At 37.6% G+C, this 20,065-nt stretch overlaps 1 protein-coding gene and 1 pseudogene across 8 annotated transcripts in view; one reads left to right on the top strand and one right to left on the bottom strand.

Moving 5' to 3' along the window:
• WDR33 (WD repeat domain 33) overlaps positions 1 to 20,065 on the bottom strand; it is a 116,663-nt gene that overhangs the window by 59,977 nt on the left and 36,621 nt on the right. For all 8 annotated transcript variants that reach the window (XM_038564827.1, XM_038564830.1, XM_038564829.1 and 5 more), the window contains exons 2-7: positions 8,068 to 8,294; positions 6,718 to 6,786; positions 5,796 to 5,900; positions 2,972 to 3,067; positions 2,634 to 2,785; positions 826 to 923 (exon numbers count right to left, since the gene is read on the bottom strand). In XM_038564827.1, the coding sequence (XP_038420755.1) occupies positions 826 to 923; positions 2,634 to 2,785; positions 2,972 to 3,067; positions 5,796 to 5,900; positions 6,718 to 6,786; positions 8,068 to 8,271 (724 nt within the window). In that variant the 5' untranslated portion in view covers positions 8,272 to 8,294. The remainder of the gene's footprint in view (positions 1 to 825; positions 924 to 2,633; positions 2,786 to 2,971; positions 3,068 to 5,795; positions 5,901 to 6,717; positions 6,787 to 8,067; positions 8,295 to 20,065) is intronic.
• LOC102152424 lies at positions 19,227 to 19,432 on the top strand (annotated as a pseudogene).

Below are 20,065 nucleotides of genomic sequence, written 5' to 3'. Positions count from 1 at the left end.
TACCTTCCTGCTTAACAATAAACTAATGAGATTAAATGTTTTTATTAATGTAAATGTTTTTTCAATGTTTCTAACACACATATAAAATAGTTAATTCCGTAACTCTAGCACCCACTGAATTCACATAAACAGTACTGATAAACTGTTAGTATTTCAACAGCCCCACTTTATGAAGTCTAAAACTAAGCTAATCCAAGTAAAAAATATGAATTTCTTTGTAGGAGGGAATAATTCATAGGCATTAGTTCATAATTATGAAATCAATAAAAGTAAACAAGAAAAAATTTAGTAACAAGTGGGCCATGTAGTACAGAAATGTAGTATTCTGTTAGTAAAAAAAAAAAAAACACACACACACATACACACAACACCTGCTTTCAGAAATAGCAATAATGAGAAGGGCAGTTACTGATACCTCAGTTAATCATATTGTAAAAGAAATGCCAGGAGAATGTGAGCTATCTAAATAAAATCACAGTGCCATTATGTTGGAGAAAGCCATGCTGGCTGTAAGACAGGAATATAGCCCTAACAGATGAATACAGATAAGCAAGTTATTTGCAGGGGTGGGGGGATGACAGAAGAAGAGGAACACTTGTATTTAATTCAACTCAAAGAATTCAAAGATTTAGTAGCAGTAAAAAATCTACAAAATGAATGTGAACTGGAGAGTGTGTTCAGGTTTCTTTAAAGAGCCTGACTGAGACGGTGTATATGTAAAAAAAACTGAATGGAGACGTAAGCTACTATTGTGGTATTGTGATGATTTAACCACAAATGCCTTCCCTATTTAAATATTCCAATCAGTACTGTTAGTACACGTACCTCGGAGAATTCTTTCCTCATGGCAACGAAGAAAGTCCCAGATTCTAACAGTGCCGTCATCAGAGCATGTGGCAAATTTATTATCCGTGGGTGAGAAACTGTTACATGAAGACACACAGCAGGGGAAAGAAGTCAGCATTTAACAGATTATCTGTGCTTCTCAGACAGGGAAAAATAAAAACACTGTGCTGCGTTATAAACAGGAGAGGGAAGTATTCCAACAGTGAAGAAGCCCTTAAAGAGAATGTTGTCAGCTAATAAATGCATCTCATCAAAAGAAGAATTCACCAGAGTAGTTGCTTCTTAGTTTTCAATCACCAATAGTCCGAGAACTTTACAAGTGTATTATTAGTACTAATGCTTCCCACACTCCCCACAGTGCAGTATTTCCTGCCTTACCAACAGAATACAAGGAGCTGATTTAAGTGTAGAAACTAAATGAAATCTACTTTTGAAATATTCCTGTAAACATTCCTTTACATTATATAGGAATATCACTCAAAAAATTAAGCATCAGCTTCTGCCTCAGATGCTTCATGAAATGATAAGCTAAAAATTTTTGGACAGGCTGTTTAAAGACTAGTTGTTAAATATCCCTACATTAATGTTTCTCATTTATTTGAAAAGTCTGTGGGAAACTTTCACATCTTCTCCCTGGCAAGCTCTTCCATGAATGTTGCACCTTGTAAGGAAAACTTTAACAAAGAGACATTCAGACTGTGTTTGAAGCCAAAGATAATCTACTGCAAATGATTTTGCCATCTTTCCCTCCCTGTCGTGAAAAACCATCAAGTTTTTCATCTATCTCGAAGAACTCCCTTGAACTTTTGAGTTCTATAACTAACAAAGAGCCAACTGTGAAACTCAATGTATAAGCAGGACACTAAAGCACAGTCTTTGTAGAAGCATGTTTATCCAACAATTTTTGTAAAGATTCTGAAAGTAGAAACAAGTGACTGCAGTGGATGATGTTTCTATAAAGATGTCAACCTCCTCCCACACATGGGCAGTACACCCGTAAAGAATGCTGCTTAGCTTTATTCTGAGGCTGCAGCAATTCTTCAGGCTTGCTTTTGAGATTTTTTTTTTTCCGGTTTTACTATACATATCTCATTGATATGTAAAAATATACAGCTCACTGAAAATATTTTAAACTCCACTTATTATACATTTGCGTAACTGATGTTCTCAACAGCGAATCAGAAGAAAAAGTCCTAGAGTCCTCTTGACAATGGTTTGCTTACAGTTTCAAAGCTTGAAGAACCCATTCATTACTCCATTAATGTTTGCCACATCCAGAGTTACTTGCGAGTTTTTAGTCCTACTATACTCTCCTTTTGAAGTCGTGGCATAACCAAGCCAACCAAGTCTTCACTTAAGCCTTTTTTTCTTGTATTTTGTGTGAACTCTGAAGGTGTTTTCTGTAGGCTTTAGATTTTATTCAGTTGTATAATTAAAGACTGAATTCTTTATTCGGAATGAAAGATTCTTGTCTTACACAGTAGGTAATAAAAAGGAATAACGTATACACATTATTAACCATAAATGAAAAGAGAAAACCAGTGCAAAATGCGGCAGACAATACATCTCTAACATATTGCAAAGGCTGATACCGGGACAACACTACTTCAGAAAAGTGCCAGCAAAATGGTGAGTGTGTGAAAACAAGGAAAAATATTGTGTTTATAGGGTGCAGAAAGTATCCCAGAATCTGACAGAGCCCATGCATCCCTGCACCGAGAATACACTTAGAGAATAATTTAACCATGACAATAGGGACTACAGAAAATGGTATATTGTGTATAAACCTGGCCTCTCTAATCGCCTCCTTATGTGCCTGGAACATCTTGACGTTGTTCATGTTCGACTGCCAATATTTCACATATCCTCCATGGTCTGCTGTCAACATCCACATGTCATTATGTGACCAAGTCATGGCCCTCACTGGGCTATCATGAGCCTGTGAAAACATAAGACATTTTAAAAATTATGTAAAAGAATATAACGATGGAAGGCTTTACAGGAACCTATATTACCTCACAAGAATTATTTGTCCAATTTTAAGCTTAAATGCCAATAAAGTAACTGTATCTCCAGTTCTTTACAGTACCACAGGAGGATGCTATTGTCTGATGATTACTGTTACCTGTAATATTGTTTCAAAATTGAAGGTGAGTCCATTCCACAAGGTGAACTCTCCACTAGAAGCTCCAGTGACCAACCGTCTTCCTTCTGGAGTCCACTAGGGAAGAAAAAAAAGAATCTTAGCTAATTTTTAAAACACTTAGAAAGTATTATAAAATATCTAATACTCAACATTAAATAGACAATACTTTCACTTAAGCATAGTTCAGAATTATAAGCAAGTACTTTGTCAGAAAAGAACTCATTAACAGCACAGGGAAAGCTTTAGCACTTTAGCTCATTAACCAAATTAAAAATAATAAATGGGGGATCTCTAGGTGGCTCAGCAGTTTAGCACCTGCCTTCAGCTCAGGGCATGATCCTGGAGTCCTGGGATCGGGTCCCACATCGGGCTCCCTGCATGGAGCCTGCTTCTCTCTCTCTCTCTCATGAATAAATAAATACAATCTCAAAAAATAAATAAATAAAAATAAAAATAATAAATGCAAGGGGCACCTGGGTGGCTCAAGTCAGTTAAACATCCAACGCTCGGTTTCAGCTCAGGTCCTGACCTCAGGGTGGTGAGATCAAGCACCATGTGCTTGGGATTCTCTCTCTGCCCCTTCCCTCACGGCCTGTGCTTGCTTTCTCTTTCTCTCTCTCCCTCTCTCCCCCCTCTCAAAATAAATAAATCTTTAAACAAAATAGTAAATGCATTAAAAGTATCTGGTTAAGTTACACCTCTAAAAACAAAACATGCAAAGACCACATTTTCCTAGGATGCTTAGCAAGCTAACATAAAATGGTCACCAAAGTAAATCAAAAAAGGATTACACCTGCTAGTGAACCAATTAAGGCAGAGAAGTTAACAGGTGTTTTATGAAAAAGCTAAGTACCAATTTAAGGACAGCAAGGCTAGCAAACTTCTCCTGGCAACTAAATGTACTTAAAAAAAAAAAAAAAAAAGTCATGAATAAATAAAATATTTAAAAAACAAAAAGAAAAAAAACAAAAACTTTTTAAAGCTTTCCCCTATTCACAATATCAAGCATTGACAAGTCTTATGCTCATAAACTCTCCAAAAATGTAAGTCATGATTAACACTACAGCAATATTTTAACATCACAATTTGCATACTAAGGGGAATCTGCGACATATGCTTACCAACTCTAAACATAACATTGCTTTTTTTCTTTTTACTTTCAAGCTTCTATGATAGATTACAAACTTATTTTCCTTAGGCAATGTAAATACATGAAATAAAAATACAACAATCCTATTTTCCAAACTAAAAACTATGTGGACACATAGTTGAAAAATACAAGTGTGCTTATAGAAATAGCAGGATGAGGGATCCCTGGGTGGCGCAGCGGTTTGGCGCCTGCCTTTGACCCAGGATCGAATCCCACATCCGGCTCCCTGTGCATGGAGCCTGCTTCCCCCTCTGCCTGTGTCTCTGCGCCTCTCTCTCTCTCTGTGACTATCATAAAAAAATAAATAAATAAAAAAGAAATAGCAGGATGAGATATGTAAAATAAAGACTATTTGGTAAACCTGGCTTTTTATTGCTAAACTGCACATCATGATTTTATTATAAACAAAATCCCCCTACTTTCCTAGTTTCTGTTATCTGCTATGGGTTCCAACCAAACTATAAGCACAGGACTTGATGTCTTAATACCTTCTAATGTGGACTATGCCTCTACTGTGTGCAAATGTCTCCTAAGACCTTGCACTTTGATCCCCAAATGAGAAATCTACCTAACAAACTGTAACAAATAAAAATAAAAAATAAAAAAAAAAAACTGTAACAAATACAATTTTATCATTCTGTACTGTGATACAAAATGCTCATATTTTATTCATTTCAAAAAGATTTTCTCTATTACGCTAAGAAGATACAAAAATTAGCTGCACTGGCAAACAAAATTATACTACTTACTGGTTGGCTCTACCAACAAAAGAAGCCAAAAAACAAGTGTTTCTTTACTGATGTTTCTAGTGCTTTAGACTTCTGAAGCAAATAGGACACCTAAGACTGACTGCAGTATTTCCCCCAGCCCTTTGGTTCTCCCTGCTCTCTACCATTACCTCCCTAATATCGGGGACTTGCTTATTTTGCTCATTTGCCACAATGCTTGCTTGTCATTACTATCTTTTTTCTGTCCCTTTTTTCCTCCCAATTCTTATTTGCTTAACACTCTGTTAATTCTATCCTACATTTCTGGTCTTACTAACCAACAAGTACATTCTTACTTATTAGCAAACCACAAAGATGATGATTATACTATCACAAATGGAAATATTAACTGGATGCCTGGGAGACAAAGATGGGAAGATATTTTACTGCATACCCCTTCAAATTTTCAAATTTTGAACAATGCCAATCTACTATCTAAAAATTATACTTTTTAAAATGTCATGCAAATGTATTGAGTACCTACTGTGTACCTTTATGAAGCTAACACTTATGGTCAACCATTGGTCTTCAGCTCTTCTCAGGTGTTTTCCTTACTAGCGACATATTAACAGTTTTCGTTAACTTTGAGATGCTGGCTTTCTAAACAGCAGCAAAAGTAGCCCTGCTATTCAAGAGCAAGTCTGAGACCTGCTGCAATACAGACCCATGACTTGCTCAGAGAATTCTATGGAAATTGCAACATGAACAATTCAAAAGCATGATTGGGTATTCCAAAATGAAGTTATCAGCAACATACCAATTTTTATCCCAGATATACATTTAAAACAATTTTGTCCTGCTAAATATATGTTCAGAAGTTATAACTCAGGATTAATTTTTTTTAAAAATATCCAACAAAAAAAAAAATATCCAACAGAATACTTACCCTAACAACAAATACTGGACACTTTACTTTATTTGTTGATGTTCGAACAAATTTTGTTGTTACTGCATTCATAGGATTATTCAACATTCCTATAGGTGGGACCAGCTACAAAAAGAGAAAATTGTGTTTTAAAAGTTCCTGGTTAAAAAAAATAAATAAAAATAAAAAAAATAAAAGTTCCTGGTTACACACAGGGCATAAATCAGAGACATAGCAAGGTAATTATTTCAACATCTAAAGACAAATTCAGGCGTATACAGGACTTTCAAAAAAACTATTATTATAGATTATAATCAGTCTGCATTAATTAAATGAAGAAAACTGAGATACAGGACAGTTAAATGCCATTACTAAACAAATAACAAAATCAAGTATGAAATTTCCCCTAATTACTTCTCAAGGTCAAGACAATAAAAACAGGTTGATAATAAACCAAATTTAAAATTAACTTTCCGGGATCCCTGGGTGGCGCAGCGGTTTGGCGCCTGCCTTTGGCCCAGGGCGCGATCCTGGAGACCCGGGATCGAATCCCATGTCAGGCTCCTGGTGCATGGAGCCTGCTTCTCCCTCTGCCTGTGTCTCTGCCTCTCTCTCTCTGTGACTATCATAAAAAAATAAAAAAATAAAAAAATAAAAAAATAAAAATAAAATAAAATTAACTTTCCTATTCCACAGACTCTGAGGCAGTGCAATCTTTCGCTGGACACTGTTTTAAGCCCCAAATCAAAAGTTTGTCCACTTTAGAAGTTTTAATTGAGAATAAAAAATAACTCGCAGAGTACACAGATACATTATCTCTTTAGGAATGTTTTAATTATAAAAACGTAAAAAGTCCATGTTTGCATTTGAGATCACATAGCTTTACGTCAAAATGTCCAAGCAGCGGTTTTATTAAGCTAGTATAACATATCTTAATACTTACATCATTATAATAACCTGCATCAGGCTGAATTGCCCGCATATCTCTCTGGTCTCTTTGCCATATTCTATTCTGTTTAAAAATAAACAAATTAATTAATTAGTATATGGTCCAATTATACTCAGTTTGAAACTAAAATATTAACAAAATGTAAGCTATCAAATGGGGAGAAAATAGGATTAAAACTTTTTCATTATGTTCTATAACAAAGATAACAGTGGGTATCTTAAAAAGACCTTATCCTACTGACATTGTTTAGAATTTCCCTCTTCTCTTTACTCACCTCATCCCCAACCAATCAAACAAGGTACTGCTGACCCCAACACATTCTCACTGACCATGCTTTAATAAAAGGAAAAAGGATAAGGGATAAGCAGACGTCTCCAATTCCCTCAAAATCGTCAGCACAATTCCTGATAGATTGTCCTCGGTTTTCTTAATTCCTCTTAAGCTCTCCTAGACTAGTTTTCCAACTGAATTCCCTGGAAAAACCTAAATAAATCTAAATCTAAATCTAAATCTGTCTTAATCTCTGAGTAAATCTTTTTCTTTTATGTGTCTGCAACATGCTAATTATCCAATATGCAAACAGGTCTTTAAAAGATCTCACGTTAAAATAAATAAATAGATAAATAAATAAATGGTCTCAGGTAAGAAAAAGCAAACAGATGTTCTTCAAAGGAGGCCAGAGCAGATCAAAACCTGATTAAAGTAATAGCATTAGTAATGAAAAACGAATCACAGAGGCTAATAATTCCTAGGTGAAGACAAGTAAATAAAGAGCTCAGAAGAAAGAAATATCATGCAGAGGTCTAGACAGCCCTAACTCCACCTTTAGCTGTCATGTCAGAGTTGCTTTCACCATATAGATGTGCTTGACCCTCAAGAAAAGTGGAGCCCTTTTCTCTGACAAGAAGAGCTACCCACCACCAGGGGCTTGGAAAATCAGTGTTCTTAGAACCAGTGTCTTAGACATGCAAAATTGCTATTTTGAATGTATGTTCGCACAGAAATATTCCTATGTTGGTAGTCTCTTAAAATTTCATATACACTGTGGGTTTAACAAGTGTTTTAAGGTTGGCCTTGAGAGTAAAGTACTATTTTCTGAGATCTGCTGTGAACTTTGTTCTAAAAGTTTAAACTATGAACTAGAATTCAAATTTTGTAATTTTTGAGATGATTCATGAACGCAAAGAGTAAAAAAGTACTGGTGATTGGCCTCATTTGAAATTCCACTTATCCTACTATAATTCAAGAAACATAGTTATTATACTTATTACCCTAAATTTTAAAAACTCTCTTCTTTTTAAAAAGCTGAAGTTTGATCATCAGAAGCACATTAACTGGACTTACCTCCAAATACTTAATTACAGATGGATTATAGTCTATGGTTTTTCGATTTACTGCTTTTCTCATCCGTTTTCCATCAAAGGTAAGCTGTTGCATTGCTTGCTGCTGTGCAAAATCAGGTCGCTTATAAAATAGCTGTCGAGGTGCTTGGTGCTGGAACCTTGGCATATGGAAAAAACGAGGAGGAGAACCAATTTCTGTAGCCATGGTGATGTATTCGTTCTAGGACACTAGAGTAGGGAAAAAGCACTTTCACTACAAATACCAGCATTGCAACACTGCTTGATAAAATTTTTAAATGGACATTTTTTGTACTTCTATTCTCTAATAGGTAAAATTTCTAGTTTTTAGTCAACATATTTACAAAATGAATTATTAGATTTAATGGCAGAGACCAGTTATACATTTGAACAAGGCCAATTCACAGAATAAGTGCTAATAAGCATTTGTTGTAAGATTCAGCCTGACGGAGGGGAAAAAAATAACAATTAATAATAGCATTGGGTGAATGTGCTGTGTGCATTTAAGTTAGGGGATGTGGGGTAGAATCACGGAGAACTGTTCACATTTTTTAAAAAATTTTTTTATTTATTTATGATAGACAGAGAGAGAGAGAGGCAGAGACACAGGCAGAGGGAGAAGCAGGCTCCATGCCGGGAGCCCGACTTGGGACTTGATCCCAGTACTCCAGGATCATGCCCTGGGCTGAAGGCAGGCCCTAAACCACTGAGCCACCCAGGAATCCCCACAAATGCTAATTTATAATGAGATAAACATTCTTTCTCTCTTAGTGCTATGTGTGAATTAAATTAGAATGCACAAAGTGCGCTAAGCATTTGAGTCCATAAGGTTGGTGAAGGAATCTATTTAATCAACTGTCCTATGAGTCCAACTAAGTTTCAGCATCCGGATTTCAACTAATGGCTTTAATTCAGATACTTAAGCAAGTAATTCCAAAAGGATGCAGCTCTGGAGTTCCTGGCTGACTCAATCATCTCAGGATCATGAGTTCGAGCCCCATGGTTGGATGTACAGATTATTTAAATACATAAAACTTTAAAAAATAAAAATAAAAAGCTGTAGCTTTGAAAAGTATTTCCTAAAAATTACTATTTTTCATGTTACAATCATCACATTTCTAATTTTATTAGAATAAAATCATCCTAATAATCTACTAATATTACTGATTTCAAATGAGAATTAAGTCTTTTTACTGAAATATGGTTGATCAACGATGTTACAAAAATAACATTTTAAGGGTGCCTGGCTGGCTCAGTCAGAAGAGCATCTAACTCTTAATCTCAGGGTCTTGAGTTCAAGATCCACACCGGGCATGGAGCCTACTTAAAATACAAAAAAACCCTCATTTTTACACATATCAAAAGAAGCTTTAAAAATACTCAGCCAGGGACACTTGGGTGGCTCAGCACCTGGGTGACTGCGGTTGAGCATCTGCCTTCAGCTCAGGGAGTGATCCCGGGATCGAGTCCCACATCAGGGAGCCTGCTTCTCCCTCTGCCTGTGTCTCTGCCTTTCTCTCTCTGTCTCTCAAGAATAAATAAATAAAATATTTTTTTAAAAAAATATTTTTTTAAAAATTATTCTGAGACTCCTGGGTGGCTCAGCAGTTAAGCGCCTGCCTTTGGCCCAGGGTGTGATCCTGGAGTCCCGGGATTGGGCCCCACATCAGGCTCCCTGCATGGAGCCTACTTCTCTCTCTGCCTGTGTCTCTGCCTCTCTTTCTCTGTCTCTCATGCACAAATAAATAAAATCTCAAAAAAAGAATTATTCAGCCAAAAGAAAAGGGAATACAGTACTGATATATGGATGAATCTTAAATACATTATGTTAATGGGACGCCTGGATGGCTCAGTCGGGTGAGTGTCCACTCTTGGTTTCAGCTCAGGTGATGGATCTCAGGGTCATGAGACTGAGCCCCATCTCAGGCTTCATGCTCAGCAGGGAGTCTACACTTGAGATTGGAGATTCTCATCCTATCCCTGTGCCCCTCCTCTGTCTCCACTAAAACAAGTAGATAAAATCTTAAAAAAAAAAAAAAAAAAACCTGCTTAAATACTTTATCTTAAGTGAAAGGAGCCAGACATAAAAGGTCACATATTTTTAAGTTCCATTTATATGAAAAATCCAGAACAGGTGAACACACAGAGACAGAAAGATTAGCGGGAGACCGAAAGATTAGCGGTTGCCAGGGGCTGGAGAAAGGAGGAATAGAAAGTGAGTGCTTATCAGGAGTGGACTTTCCTTTAGGAATGATGAAAATGTTTGGAACTAGGCAGAGGTGGCGTATGCACAACATTGTGAATGTACTAAGTGGTGCTGAAATGGGCACTTTGAAAATGGTTAAAACAGTGAATTTTATGTTATGTGATTTTCACCTCAGCTAAAAAATGGGGGATATTTCATCTACTGGAAAAAACTTCCACAAAGCACTTACCAAGAGACAAATCAAGGATCTACTGTACAAACAGAGGAAAACAACTGAAGTCAAATACAAAACAATCACTATGCTATTACTAACACTCTTGAATGAGTCACATGTTAAAGCCAAGGAAAAATATTACTCCTTCACTTAAGAGGATGGGCAAAAATACCTTTCCATTTGCAGATTTGTTGAATAAAACTTATTCTTAAAAAAAAAAAAAAAGAAAGAAAGAACTTTAACTTTTCCTGAATGATCAAGTACTACTTGTGCTCTAAAAATAAAGGACCAGAAGGAAGAAAAAGAAGAGGATAAAGTTCAATTATATTTTACATCAAGATTCAACCCTAAAGGATGCCTGAGTGGCTCAGTGGTTTTTAGTGCCTGCCTTTAGCCCAGAGGGTGTTCCTGGTGTCCTGAAATCGGGTCCTGCATCAGGCTCCCTGCATGGAGCCTGCTTCTCCCTCTGCCAGTGTCTCTGCCTCTCTGTGTCCCTATGAATAAATGAATAAAATCTTAAAAAAAAAAAAAGAAAAGACCCAATCCTAAAATAAAACAAAACAAATCTCCTCACAATACAGTGACCAGTCTTCACTGGTCACTTCATTAAGCCTTATACACTTCAGCTTCACTTCCTGCAAACCACTGTCACTTACCAAAACCAAAACAGAGACTCTTTGTAGCTGTTATGGGCTGAACCGTGTCCTCACACAAATTCATATATTCAAGTCCTAGCCTCCAACACCTCAGAATGTGACTATATTTGAAAACAGAGCCCTAATCCATAAACTGGTGAAACATACACACATACAGTGGCAGTCGGAGCAAAATACTTGGCCTTCCTGGCTCATCAACATGGGTTGCCCAAAGATTCTAGCAATAATAATAAAACAGCTTTCTCTAACTGAAATAGCAGAAAACTCCATATAGAAGATTGAAAAATAAGTGACCCAGACAGAAAGAAACATCTCTCAAGTCATTAAACTATCCTTTATGCTTCACTACATTTCAAGGAACTATAGATATATATCCAAATGCAGAAAAAGAATTAAGAGCTTGGGGCACCTAGGTGGCTCAGCCAGTTAAGTCTTGGGCTCAGGTCATGATCCCAGGGTCCTGGGACAGAGCCCCGTATCAGGCTCCCTGCTCAGTGGAAGAGTCTGCTTCTCCCTCTCCACCTACCGCCTGCCACCCGTGTGCACGCGCGTACGCTCTCTCTCACTCTCTCTCAAATAAATAAATGATAAAATCTTTTTTAAAAAAAAATAAATAAAAATAAAGTAAAATAAAAAAAAGAAAGAAAAGCTTTATCCCTCAATAAAATTACTGTGATTTCCACTTACTACAGTATTCACTTCAAGTACATTAAAAGAATATCAAAACTTCAAATCAGGTTTGTCCCCCAATAGCACTTTCATCTCCTATCTAGGGTGAGGGATGGTGGGAGAAAGTGAGGTAGAGAGAAGATAAGAAAGGGATAAAGAATTGGATGCTTAACTCTTACAAGATAAGAGAAAGTGAGGTAGAGAGAAGACAAGTAATTTGGATATGGTTATTAAATACTACATACTAAAATAAATACATACATACATACTATATACTAACAAGAGAACCAAATAGCTAAGGAAAAAAAAATCCACCTGAAACAATGAACTTATCATGTCTTTCTCATACACACAAACCTTTGATGTTTCAAGCAATCAGCAAAATGTCATCAAGTGCTGGGACACCTGGATGGCTCAGCAGTTAAGTGTCTGCCTTTGGCTCAGGGTGTGATCCTGGAGTTCCCAGGATGGAGTCCCACATCAGGTTCCCTGCAGGGAGCCTGCTTCTCCCTCTGCCTATATCTCTGCCTCTCTCTGTGTCTCTCAGAATAAGTAAATAAAATCTTTAAAAAAATTTTTTCATCAAGTGCCAACTTTATATTATGCCCTGCATCATGTATGGAATATCATTCTGATTCACAATTATAACTTCTAAGTTCATAGAACAGATTTCAGACTTGGTGGTATCTGGACTTATCTGGCAAATACAAAAACTCTTGAGTTCAAAAAAGTTTGTACCATACCCTTAGCCTTTGCACCATATCCTTAGCCTTCAAGCTTTCAACTACTCCCCTCCAAAATAAGTAAGCCACTACATATACTTTCTCAGCCTGGACAATGAGGTTAATATAGATAACTTCAAGATTATTTTTGCTCAAAAGGTATTATTTTGTTTTTGTTTTTGTTTTTAAATCTTTAATTTTTTTCATTTTTATTTATTTATGATAGTCACAGAGAGAGAGAGAGAGAGAGAGAGAGAGAGAGAGGCAGAGACACAGGCAGAGGGAGAAGCAGGTTCCATGATCGCGCCCTGGTCCAAAGGCAGGCGCCAAACCGCTGCGCCACCCAGGGATCCCAAAAGGTATTATTTTGAATGAAATAATGTATTCCATAAGCCAATGTAGTGACTAGTCTGTTGAACAAACTAGAATACCCAGACTTACTTCTCCAATATTTGGGCATACAGGTCCATACCAACATTATAATTTTATAATTATGGTTCTTGTCCCAACTAATACAAAGTAACATGTTTTATAAGCTTAGTGATGTGATATCTATAATTGCCAAAATTATAAATGAAGATAGAAAAGTAAGCCAATGTAGTGACTAGTCTGTTGAACAAACTAGAATACCCAGACTTACTTCTCCAATATTTGGGCATACAGGTCCATACCAACATTACAATTTTATAATTATGGTTCTTGTCCCAACTAATACAAAGTAACATGTTTTATAAGCTTAGTGATGTGATATCTATAATTGCCAAAAAATTATAAATGAAGATAGAAAAGTAGATAGAAAAAAGCATAAATGCTTTTCTTCAAGAAGTCATTACAAGTTTTACATTGTAGAACTCTGCTATGGGGTGCCTGGGTGGCATAGTCAGTTAAGCATCAAATTCCTGTTTCAGCTCAAGTCATGGTCTCAGAGCCGTGGGATCATGACCCACATCAGGCTCTGCACTCAGCACGAGGTCTGCTTGAGATTCTCTCTCGTTCAGACCCTCCTACTCAAGCTATCTCTCTAAAATAAATAAATCTTAAAAGGGGGGTGGGGGGGCAACTTCAGTCAGGCCACCTGCCTCCAGCTCAGGTCGTGGAATCAAGCCCTGTGTCAGGCTCCCTGCTAGGTCGGGACTCTGCTTCTCCCTCTTCACCTCTCCCGAACTTGTGTGTATAGCCCTCAAATAAATAAAATCTTAAGAAGATTTTTTCTTGTATTGTTAAATAAGAACTCACTTTATTGAACCTAAACCTCTAATTTTAGTAATAAAAACTGTACTCAAGTATTAACGAAGCCTTAAAAATATGAATAATACAATAAATAGAATGAACAGGAAAAAAATTCATGAGAAAGGTTAAGACCTAAACTGGAAATATAAGAGGGATGCCTGGGGGGCTCAGCAGTTGAATGTCTGCCTTCGGCTAAGAGCATGATCCTGGAGTCCTGGGATCGAATCCCACACTGGGCTCCCTGCATGGAGCCTGCTTCTCCCTCTGCCTATGTCTCTGCGTCTGTGTGTGTGTGTGTCTCATGAATAAATAAATAAAATCTTTAAAAATATCTACATATGTAAGATAATAAGCAGCCACCACCAAAATCACTGAGGCAGTTCCTAACCATAAACAAACACATACTTAGAAATTGCTGAAATGGGCAGCCCAGGTGGCTCAGCGGTTTTGCGCTGCCTTCGGCCTGGGGGCATGATCCTGGAGACCCGGGATCGAGTCCCACATCGGGCTCCCTGCATGGAGCCTGCTTCCCCCTCTGCCTGTGTATACTCTATCTCTCTGTTTCTCATGAGTAAATAAAATCTTAAAAAAAAGAAAAGAAAAATAAATTGTTGAAATACATGAAAACACTCTGTGGCATGGGGAAGCATAATGAGAAATGCAATTCACTTCACTGACTTATCGGTGAACACTAACTACCTGACAGGCACTAAAGACAGACACACAGACATACACACAGTCTGCTCTCAAAATATTGACAGTTTATAAGAACAGAAGAGTTCAAAAAGAAAGCAATGTGAAAATCTACTACTACAAAGAGAATCTACTATAGTTGTTTGCCAGAAACAATCTATCATAGGCAATAGGAATGTAAGAGGATGCTTACAGCACAAGTCAGTCTTAAGAAGTTTAATTTGGGTTGGGCTAAGTATAAGTAGGAGGAAAAGACCCAGTGAAATGAAACAAATTAAGTAATGCTCTCTCTCATTCACTCAGTATACCAGGGCCAGCATAATCTTTTCCTCCAACCAAACATAGTCCAAAATAATCATCCAAACATTTCTGACTCCATTAGAAAAATTTCACTATCACAGCTGATAAACTAAAACACAGGGGGAAAAAATATATATATATCTTTTTTTCTACCGGAAAATAACCTTGCTATAATTTAACTAATCCCCACAATTTCAATCCAAAATGGATTTACTAAATGTTTCACACAATTGAATAAAAAGATCTTTTTCATTTAAAGATTTATTTATTAAAAGTAAATAAAAATAAAGATTTATTTATGAGAAAGAAGATTAACAAGAGAGAACACATGCGTGAGCACAAGTGGGGGAAAAGGCAGAGGGAGATAGAGAACAAACCCACTCTACACTAAGCAAGGAGCGTGACCCCAGAGCTCAACCTCACGAACCTGAGAGACCTGAACCAAAACCAAGAGTCAGATACTTAGCTGACGGAGCCACCCAAGAGCCCCAAAGATCTTTACTATTCAGGAGGATAGAACTGAGGCTCTGAATCAAAAAACAACTTGGGGCATCTGGCTGGCTCAAACAGTAGAACATGCAACTCTTGATCTTGGGAACAGAATTTACTTAAAAAAACAAACAAACAAACAAACAAACTCCATGACCTAAAGTGTCATGAACTAATGTTAGTAGTATTTTTTCTCTAAAGTAGAAGTCAGGGATCCCTGGGTGGCGCAGCGGTTTGGTGCCTGCCTTTGGCCCAGGGCGCGATCCTGAAGACCCGGGATCGAATCCCACGTCAGGCTCCTGGTGCATGGAGCCTGCTTCTCCCTCTGCCTGTGTCTCTGCCTCTCTCTCTCTGTGTGTGACTATCATAAATAAATAAAAATTAAAAAAAAATAAAATAAAATAAAGTAGAAGTCACATCATATTGATGGTTCCTGAAACCAATTTAGCTAACCAACAGTACTTTAATAATAAAAAAAAAAAAAAATAGAACACATAATATTGAACTACATATTTTACAGGAAAGAACTGCTTTTGTGAAACTGTTTCAGTTGTACATGTGTGTATACTGAGTCACGGGTTAAAAAAAAAAAAAAGTATCTTCTTCCCTGGATTTCCTATCTATGTATCTTCCTCTTTTGATCACTTAATTTCTGCTACCACTGTGTATTCATAGCCAAAGAAGTTCACATGAAGCAACTATCCCAAGTGGTAGTAGCTATGGAACCAGAATCTGGTCCAATTAACAAATCAAATAATTCTTATCACATCAACCACTAATCAGAGTTTCTCATCAGCACAAAAAAGCTTCGTTTTCCAAACTGAGATGAAATAATTCTAACCAAGAGCAAATTATTGATGCATTAAATAGCTAGAATAGCAAGTATAATTAGTGTAGAACTTCTGAAAATAATAAAAAAGTTTTAAGATCCTCACTCTCATTAAAACAAACCTTGACTTCACTATCAGAACCTCAGTCTGGAAACCTCTATTTTAAGATTACCTATCTCCAAACCAATAAGTAGGTCCTGGGATGAATAATGTACCCTAAAAGAGATACTATGTAATCTGTCAACAAAACTTTGAGGGGACCTACATAAATGGTAAGTAAGGCCAATACCAAATGACCATGGTCTCCTTTTCTTCACTGCCAAATCTTTAATATATGAATCCTGAACAAATCAGGATTCATAACAATTTAAATTCATAACAATTTATACTGAGACCATTCAGTTTTTAAAAAAATAAACAAGAAGGTAGCTGTTTACATAGTTTTTAAAAGTTCACATGATTCTGTATCTCAACTGTGGTAAGAGATACATGAACCTATCTAAAAAGTTATATACCGTATACTTTCACTTACGTGACATTCTTGAAATAACAAGATGACAAAAATGGAGTGATTAGTGATTGGCAGGAGTAAGAGATAAAGGAAGGATGTGATTATAAAAGGGGAACTACTATGTGATGAACTGCTAGGTATCTTGACGATGGTGGTAGATACACAAATATATACATATAATGAAATTGCAGAGGGACGCCAGGGTGGCTTAGCAGTTGAGTGTCTGCCTTCGGCCCAGGGCGTGATCCTGGAGTCCTGGGATCGAGTCTCACACGGGGCTCCCTGCATGGAGCCTGCTTCTCCCTCTGCTTGTGTCTCTGTTTCTCTCTTTCTCTCATGAATAAATAAAATCTTAAAAAAAAAAAAAAAACTCAGAAAATCTATGTAAGATCTGTAGATTAAATCAATGCCAATATTTGACTTGTAGGGGTGCCTGGATGGTTCAGCTGGTTAATCATCAGGCCTTAGTCTCCGGTCATGATTCCAGGGTCCTGGGGTCCAGCCCCACATCAAGGTCCCTGCTCAGTTGCTCATGCTTTCTCTCTCACATACTTTCTCTCTCAAATAAATAAATAAAATCTTTTTAAAAAAATAATTGACTTGCGATATTGTACTATAGTTTTCCAAGTTGTTACCGCTGGGAGAAATTAGGTAAAGGTACATAGGATCATTCTGTATTGCTGCTCACAAATATATTTTATATATAATTATCTCAATAAAAAGTCCATTTAAAAAGTTAGCATGGGGAACCCTGGGTGGCGCAGCGGTTTAGCGCCTGCCTTTGGCCCAGGGCGCGATCCTGGAGACCCGGGATCGAATCCCACGTCGGGCTCCCAGTGCATGGAGCCTGCTTCTCCCTCTGCCTGTGTCTCTGCCTCTCTCTCTCTCTCTCTCTGTGACTATCATAAATAAAAATTTTAAAAATAAAAAAATAAATAAAAAGTTAGCATGAGCAAAGAAAAGTTAGGATGAGCAACTCACTAGCAGGTAAAAACAAACCACCCATGCTGAGAATACACATATGAAATAATTAACTCAAAAGATAAGCATTTTAGACTGCTATCATAAATCTGTTGATAACTAAACTGCACATTAAAAATCAATTTTTAGGGATCCCTGGGTGGCGCAGCGGTTTGGCGCCTGCCTTTGGCCCAGGGTGCAATCCTGGAGACCCGGGATCGAATCCCACGTCAGGCTCCCTGCATGGAGCCTGCTTCTCCCTCTGCCTGTGTCTCTGCCTCTCTCTCTCTCTGTGTGTGTGTGTGTGACTATCATAAATAAATAAAAATTTAAAAAAAAAATCAATTTTTAGGGGCATCTTGGTGGCTCAGTGGTTAAACATCTGCCTTTGGCTCAGGTCATAACCCTGGGGTCCTGGGATTAAAGCCCACATCAGGCTCCCCATGGGGAGCCTGCTTCTCCCTCTATGTCTCTGCCTCTCTGGGTCTCTCATGAATAAATAAATAAAATCTTTAAAAATAAAGATCAATTTTTTTATTTTAGTGGCAGGAAATGGACAAGTACACTGACCAATGAGTGGGACGTCCAATACCAGCTCAATCTCACCACACTGAGATCATGACTGAGTTAAAATCAGGAGTTGGTCACTTAACTGGGCCACCCAAGCACTCAAAGATCAATTTTAATTAATTCTCAATATAGGAGTTTTCCAACTTTTATAACTTTCAGCCAAAGATTTAACTTTGTAATTCTTCATACCCTAAGGTTAAGTAGCTTCCACTAATACTTACTTGTAAAGCTACTGAAACATGTTAGTAGATACTACACTAGACCAGTTTTTAATGCACATTACCTGATACTGTACTTGTGTTTTTTTTTTAAGATTTTATTTATTCATGAGAGACAGAGAGAGAGAGAGAGAAAGAGAGAGAGAGAGAGAGAGGGGCAGAGACACAGGCAGAGGGAGAAGCTGGTTCCATGCAGGGAGCCCAACGTGGGACTTGATCCCAGGTCTCCAGGATCAGGCCCTGGACTGAAGGCGGCACTAAACCACTGAGCCACCTGGGCTGCCCATTCTTGTGCTTTTAGATGTAGTTTTCTGTGCCAAAAGTTAAAAACTAACTTTTACATATAATCCATATGACCATATTCTGGATGTCAACTTAGTTAGAAAGTAATAGTTCAACCTTTCAAAAGTGTGATTCTGGGATAAAGAAGCCTATAGCATTAACTGTTTTGTTTTGTTTTGTTTTAAATTTTTTTTTAAATTTATTTATGATAGTCACAGAGAGAGAAAGAGAGGCAGAGACATAGGCAGAGAGAAGCAGGCTCCATGCACCAGGAGCCGGACGTGGGAATCGATCCTGGGTCTCCAGGATCGCGCCCTAGGCCAAAGGCAGGCGCCAAACCGCTGCGCCACCCAGGGATCCCTGTTTTGTTTTTTTTTAAGATCTTATTTGAGAGAGCAAGAGAGCATGAAAGGGGTGAGGGAGGGGCAGAGGGGGAAGTAGACTCCTTGCTAAGCTGGGAAGTCTGATGCAGGGCTGGATCCCGGGACTATGGGAACATAACCTAAGCTAAAGACAGATCTTTAACCAATGACCCAAGCTCCCACCCCCCACCCCAACAGTTTTAAATGGAGGCCCTGCCAACCGCGGTGCAATGTGGTTCGAGATTCTCCGGATCAGCGTCATGGCCGTGTGCTTGGTTATCCCCTGCACAGCCACGGCACACATCCACAGGTTCAATAATGGGGGCAAGGAAAAAAGGGCTGCCTATTATCCATATCAGTGGAGTATGATGCAAAGAGATAGGCAAGTGGAGTTAATCGATACTATGTGTCAAAGGGTTTGGAGAATATCCATTAAGGAAGCATTTTCCTGATTGATGAAAAATACCTCGGTTATGGCTCATCTACCTCTCCTGGAAGGTTATGCAGTGTATTAATGTAGTGCATAATAAAAACAAAAAGTAAAAAAAAAAAAAAAGTTTTAAATGGAGATAAAGTCAGTGGTTATGGAGTGTGGTTTTCATCCTTGTGATTAGTATACAAGATACATTTTCCAGTTTTGCACCATTTTTTAAAATGCATATTAACTTACCAAGTATTTTAGAAGATTTATATATTTATTCATGAGAGACACAACTGAGAATAGAGAGAGAGGCAGAGACATAGAGGGAGAAGCAGGCTCCCCATAGGAAGCCAGATGCGGGACTTGATCCTGCATCCCAGGATCATGCCCTGAGCCAAAAGCAAATGCTTAACCGCTGAGCCACCCAGGCATCCCAACTAACCAAGTATTTAAACCAATAAAAAGTGGACAAACTAATTCTCAGTGGATTACAAAATTCATCTTTGCAAAAATAAACAAAAACCATAGAGCATTTTGTAGATAAAGTTACCTACATATAAGCTAAAGCCAGCTGTTCCTAAAATCCAGGCTTTTAGGCTCTCATCCTCATTCTGATTTAATTATATGGGATATGAACTGGGCAGCAGA

The sequence above is a fragment of the Canis lupus genome, chromosome 19 (genome assembly GCF_011100685.1).
Source record: "Canis lupus familiaris isolate Mischka breed German Shepherd chromosome 19, alternate assembly UU_Cfam_GSD_1.0, whole genome shotgun sequence".
Classification (NCBI taxonomy): Eukaryota; Metazoa; Chordata; class Mammalia; order Carnivora; family Canidae; genus Canis; species Canis lupus.
This window is presented reverse-complemented; position numbering and strand designations above follow the sequence as displayed.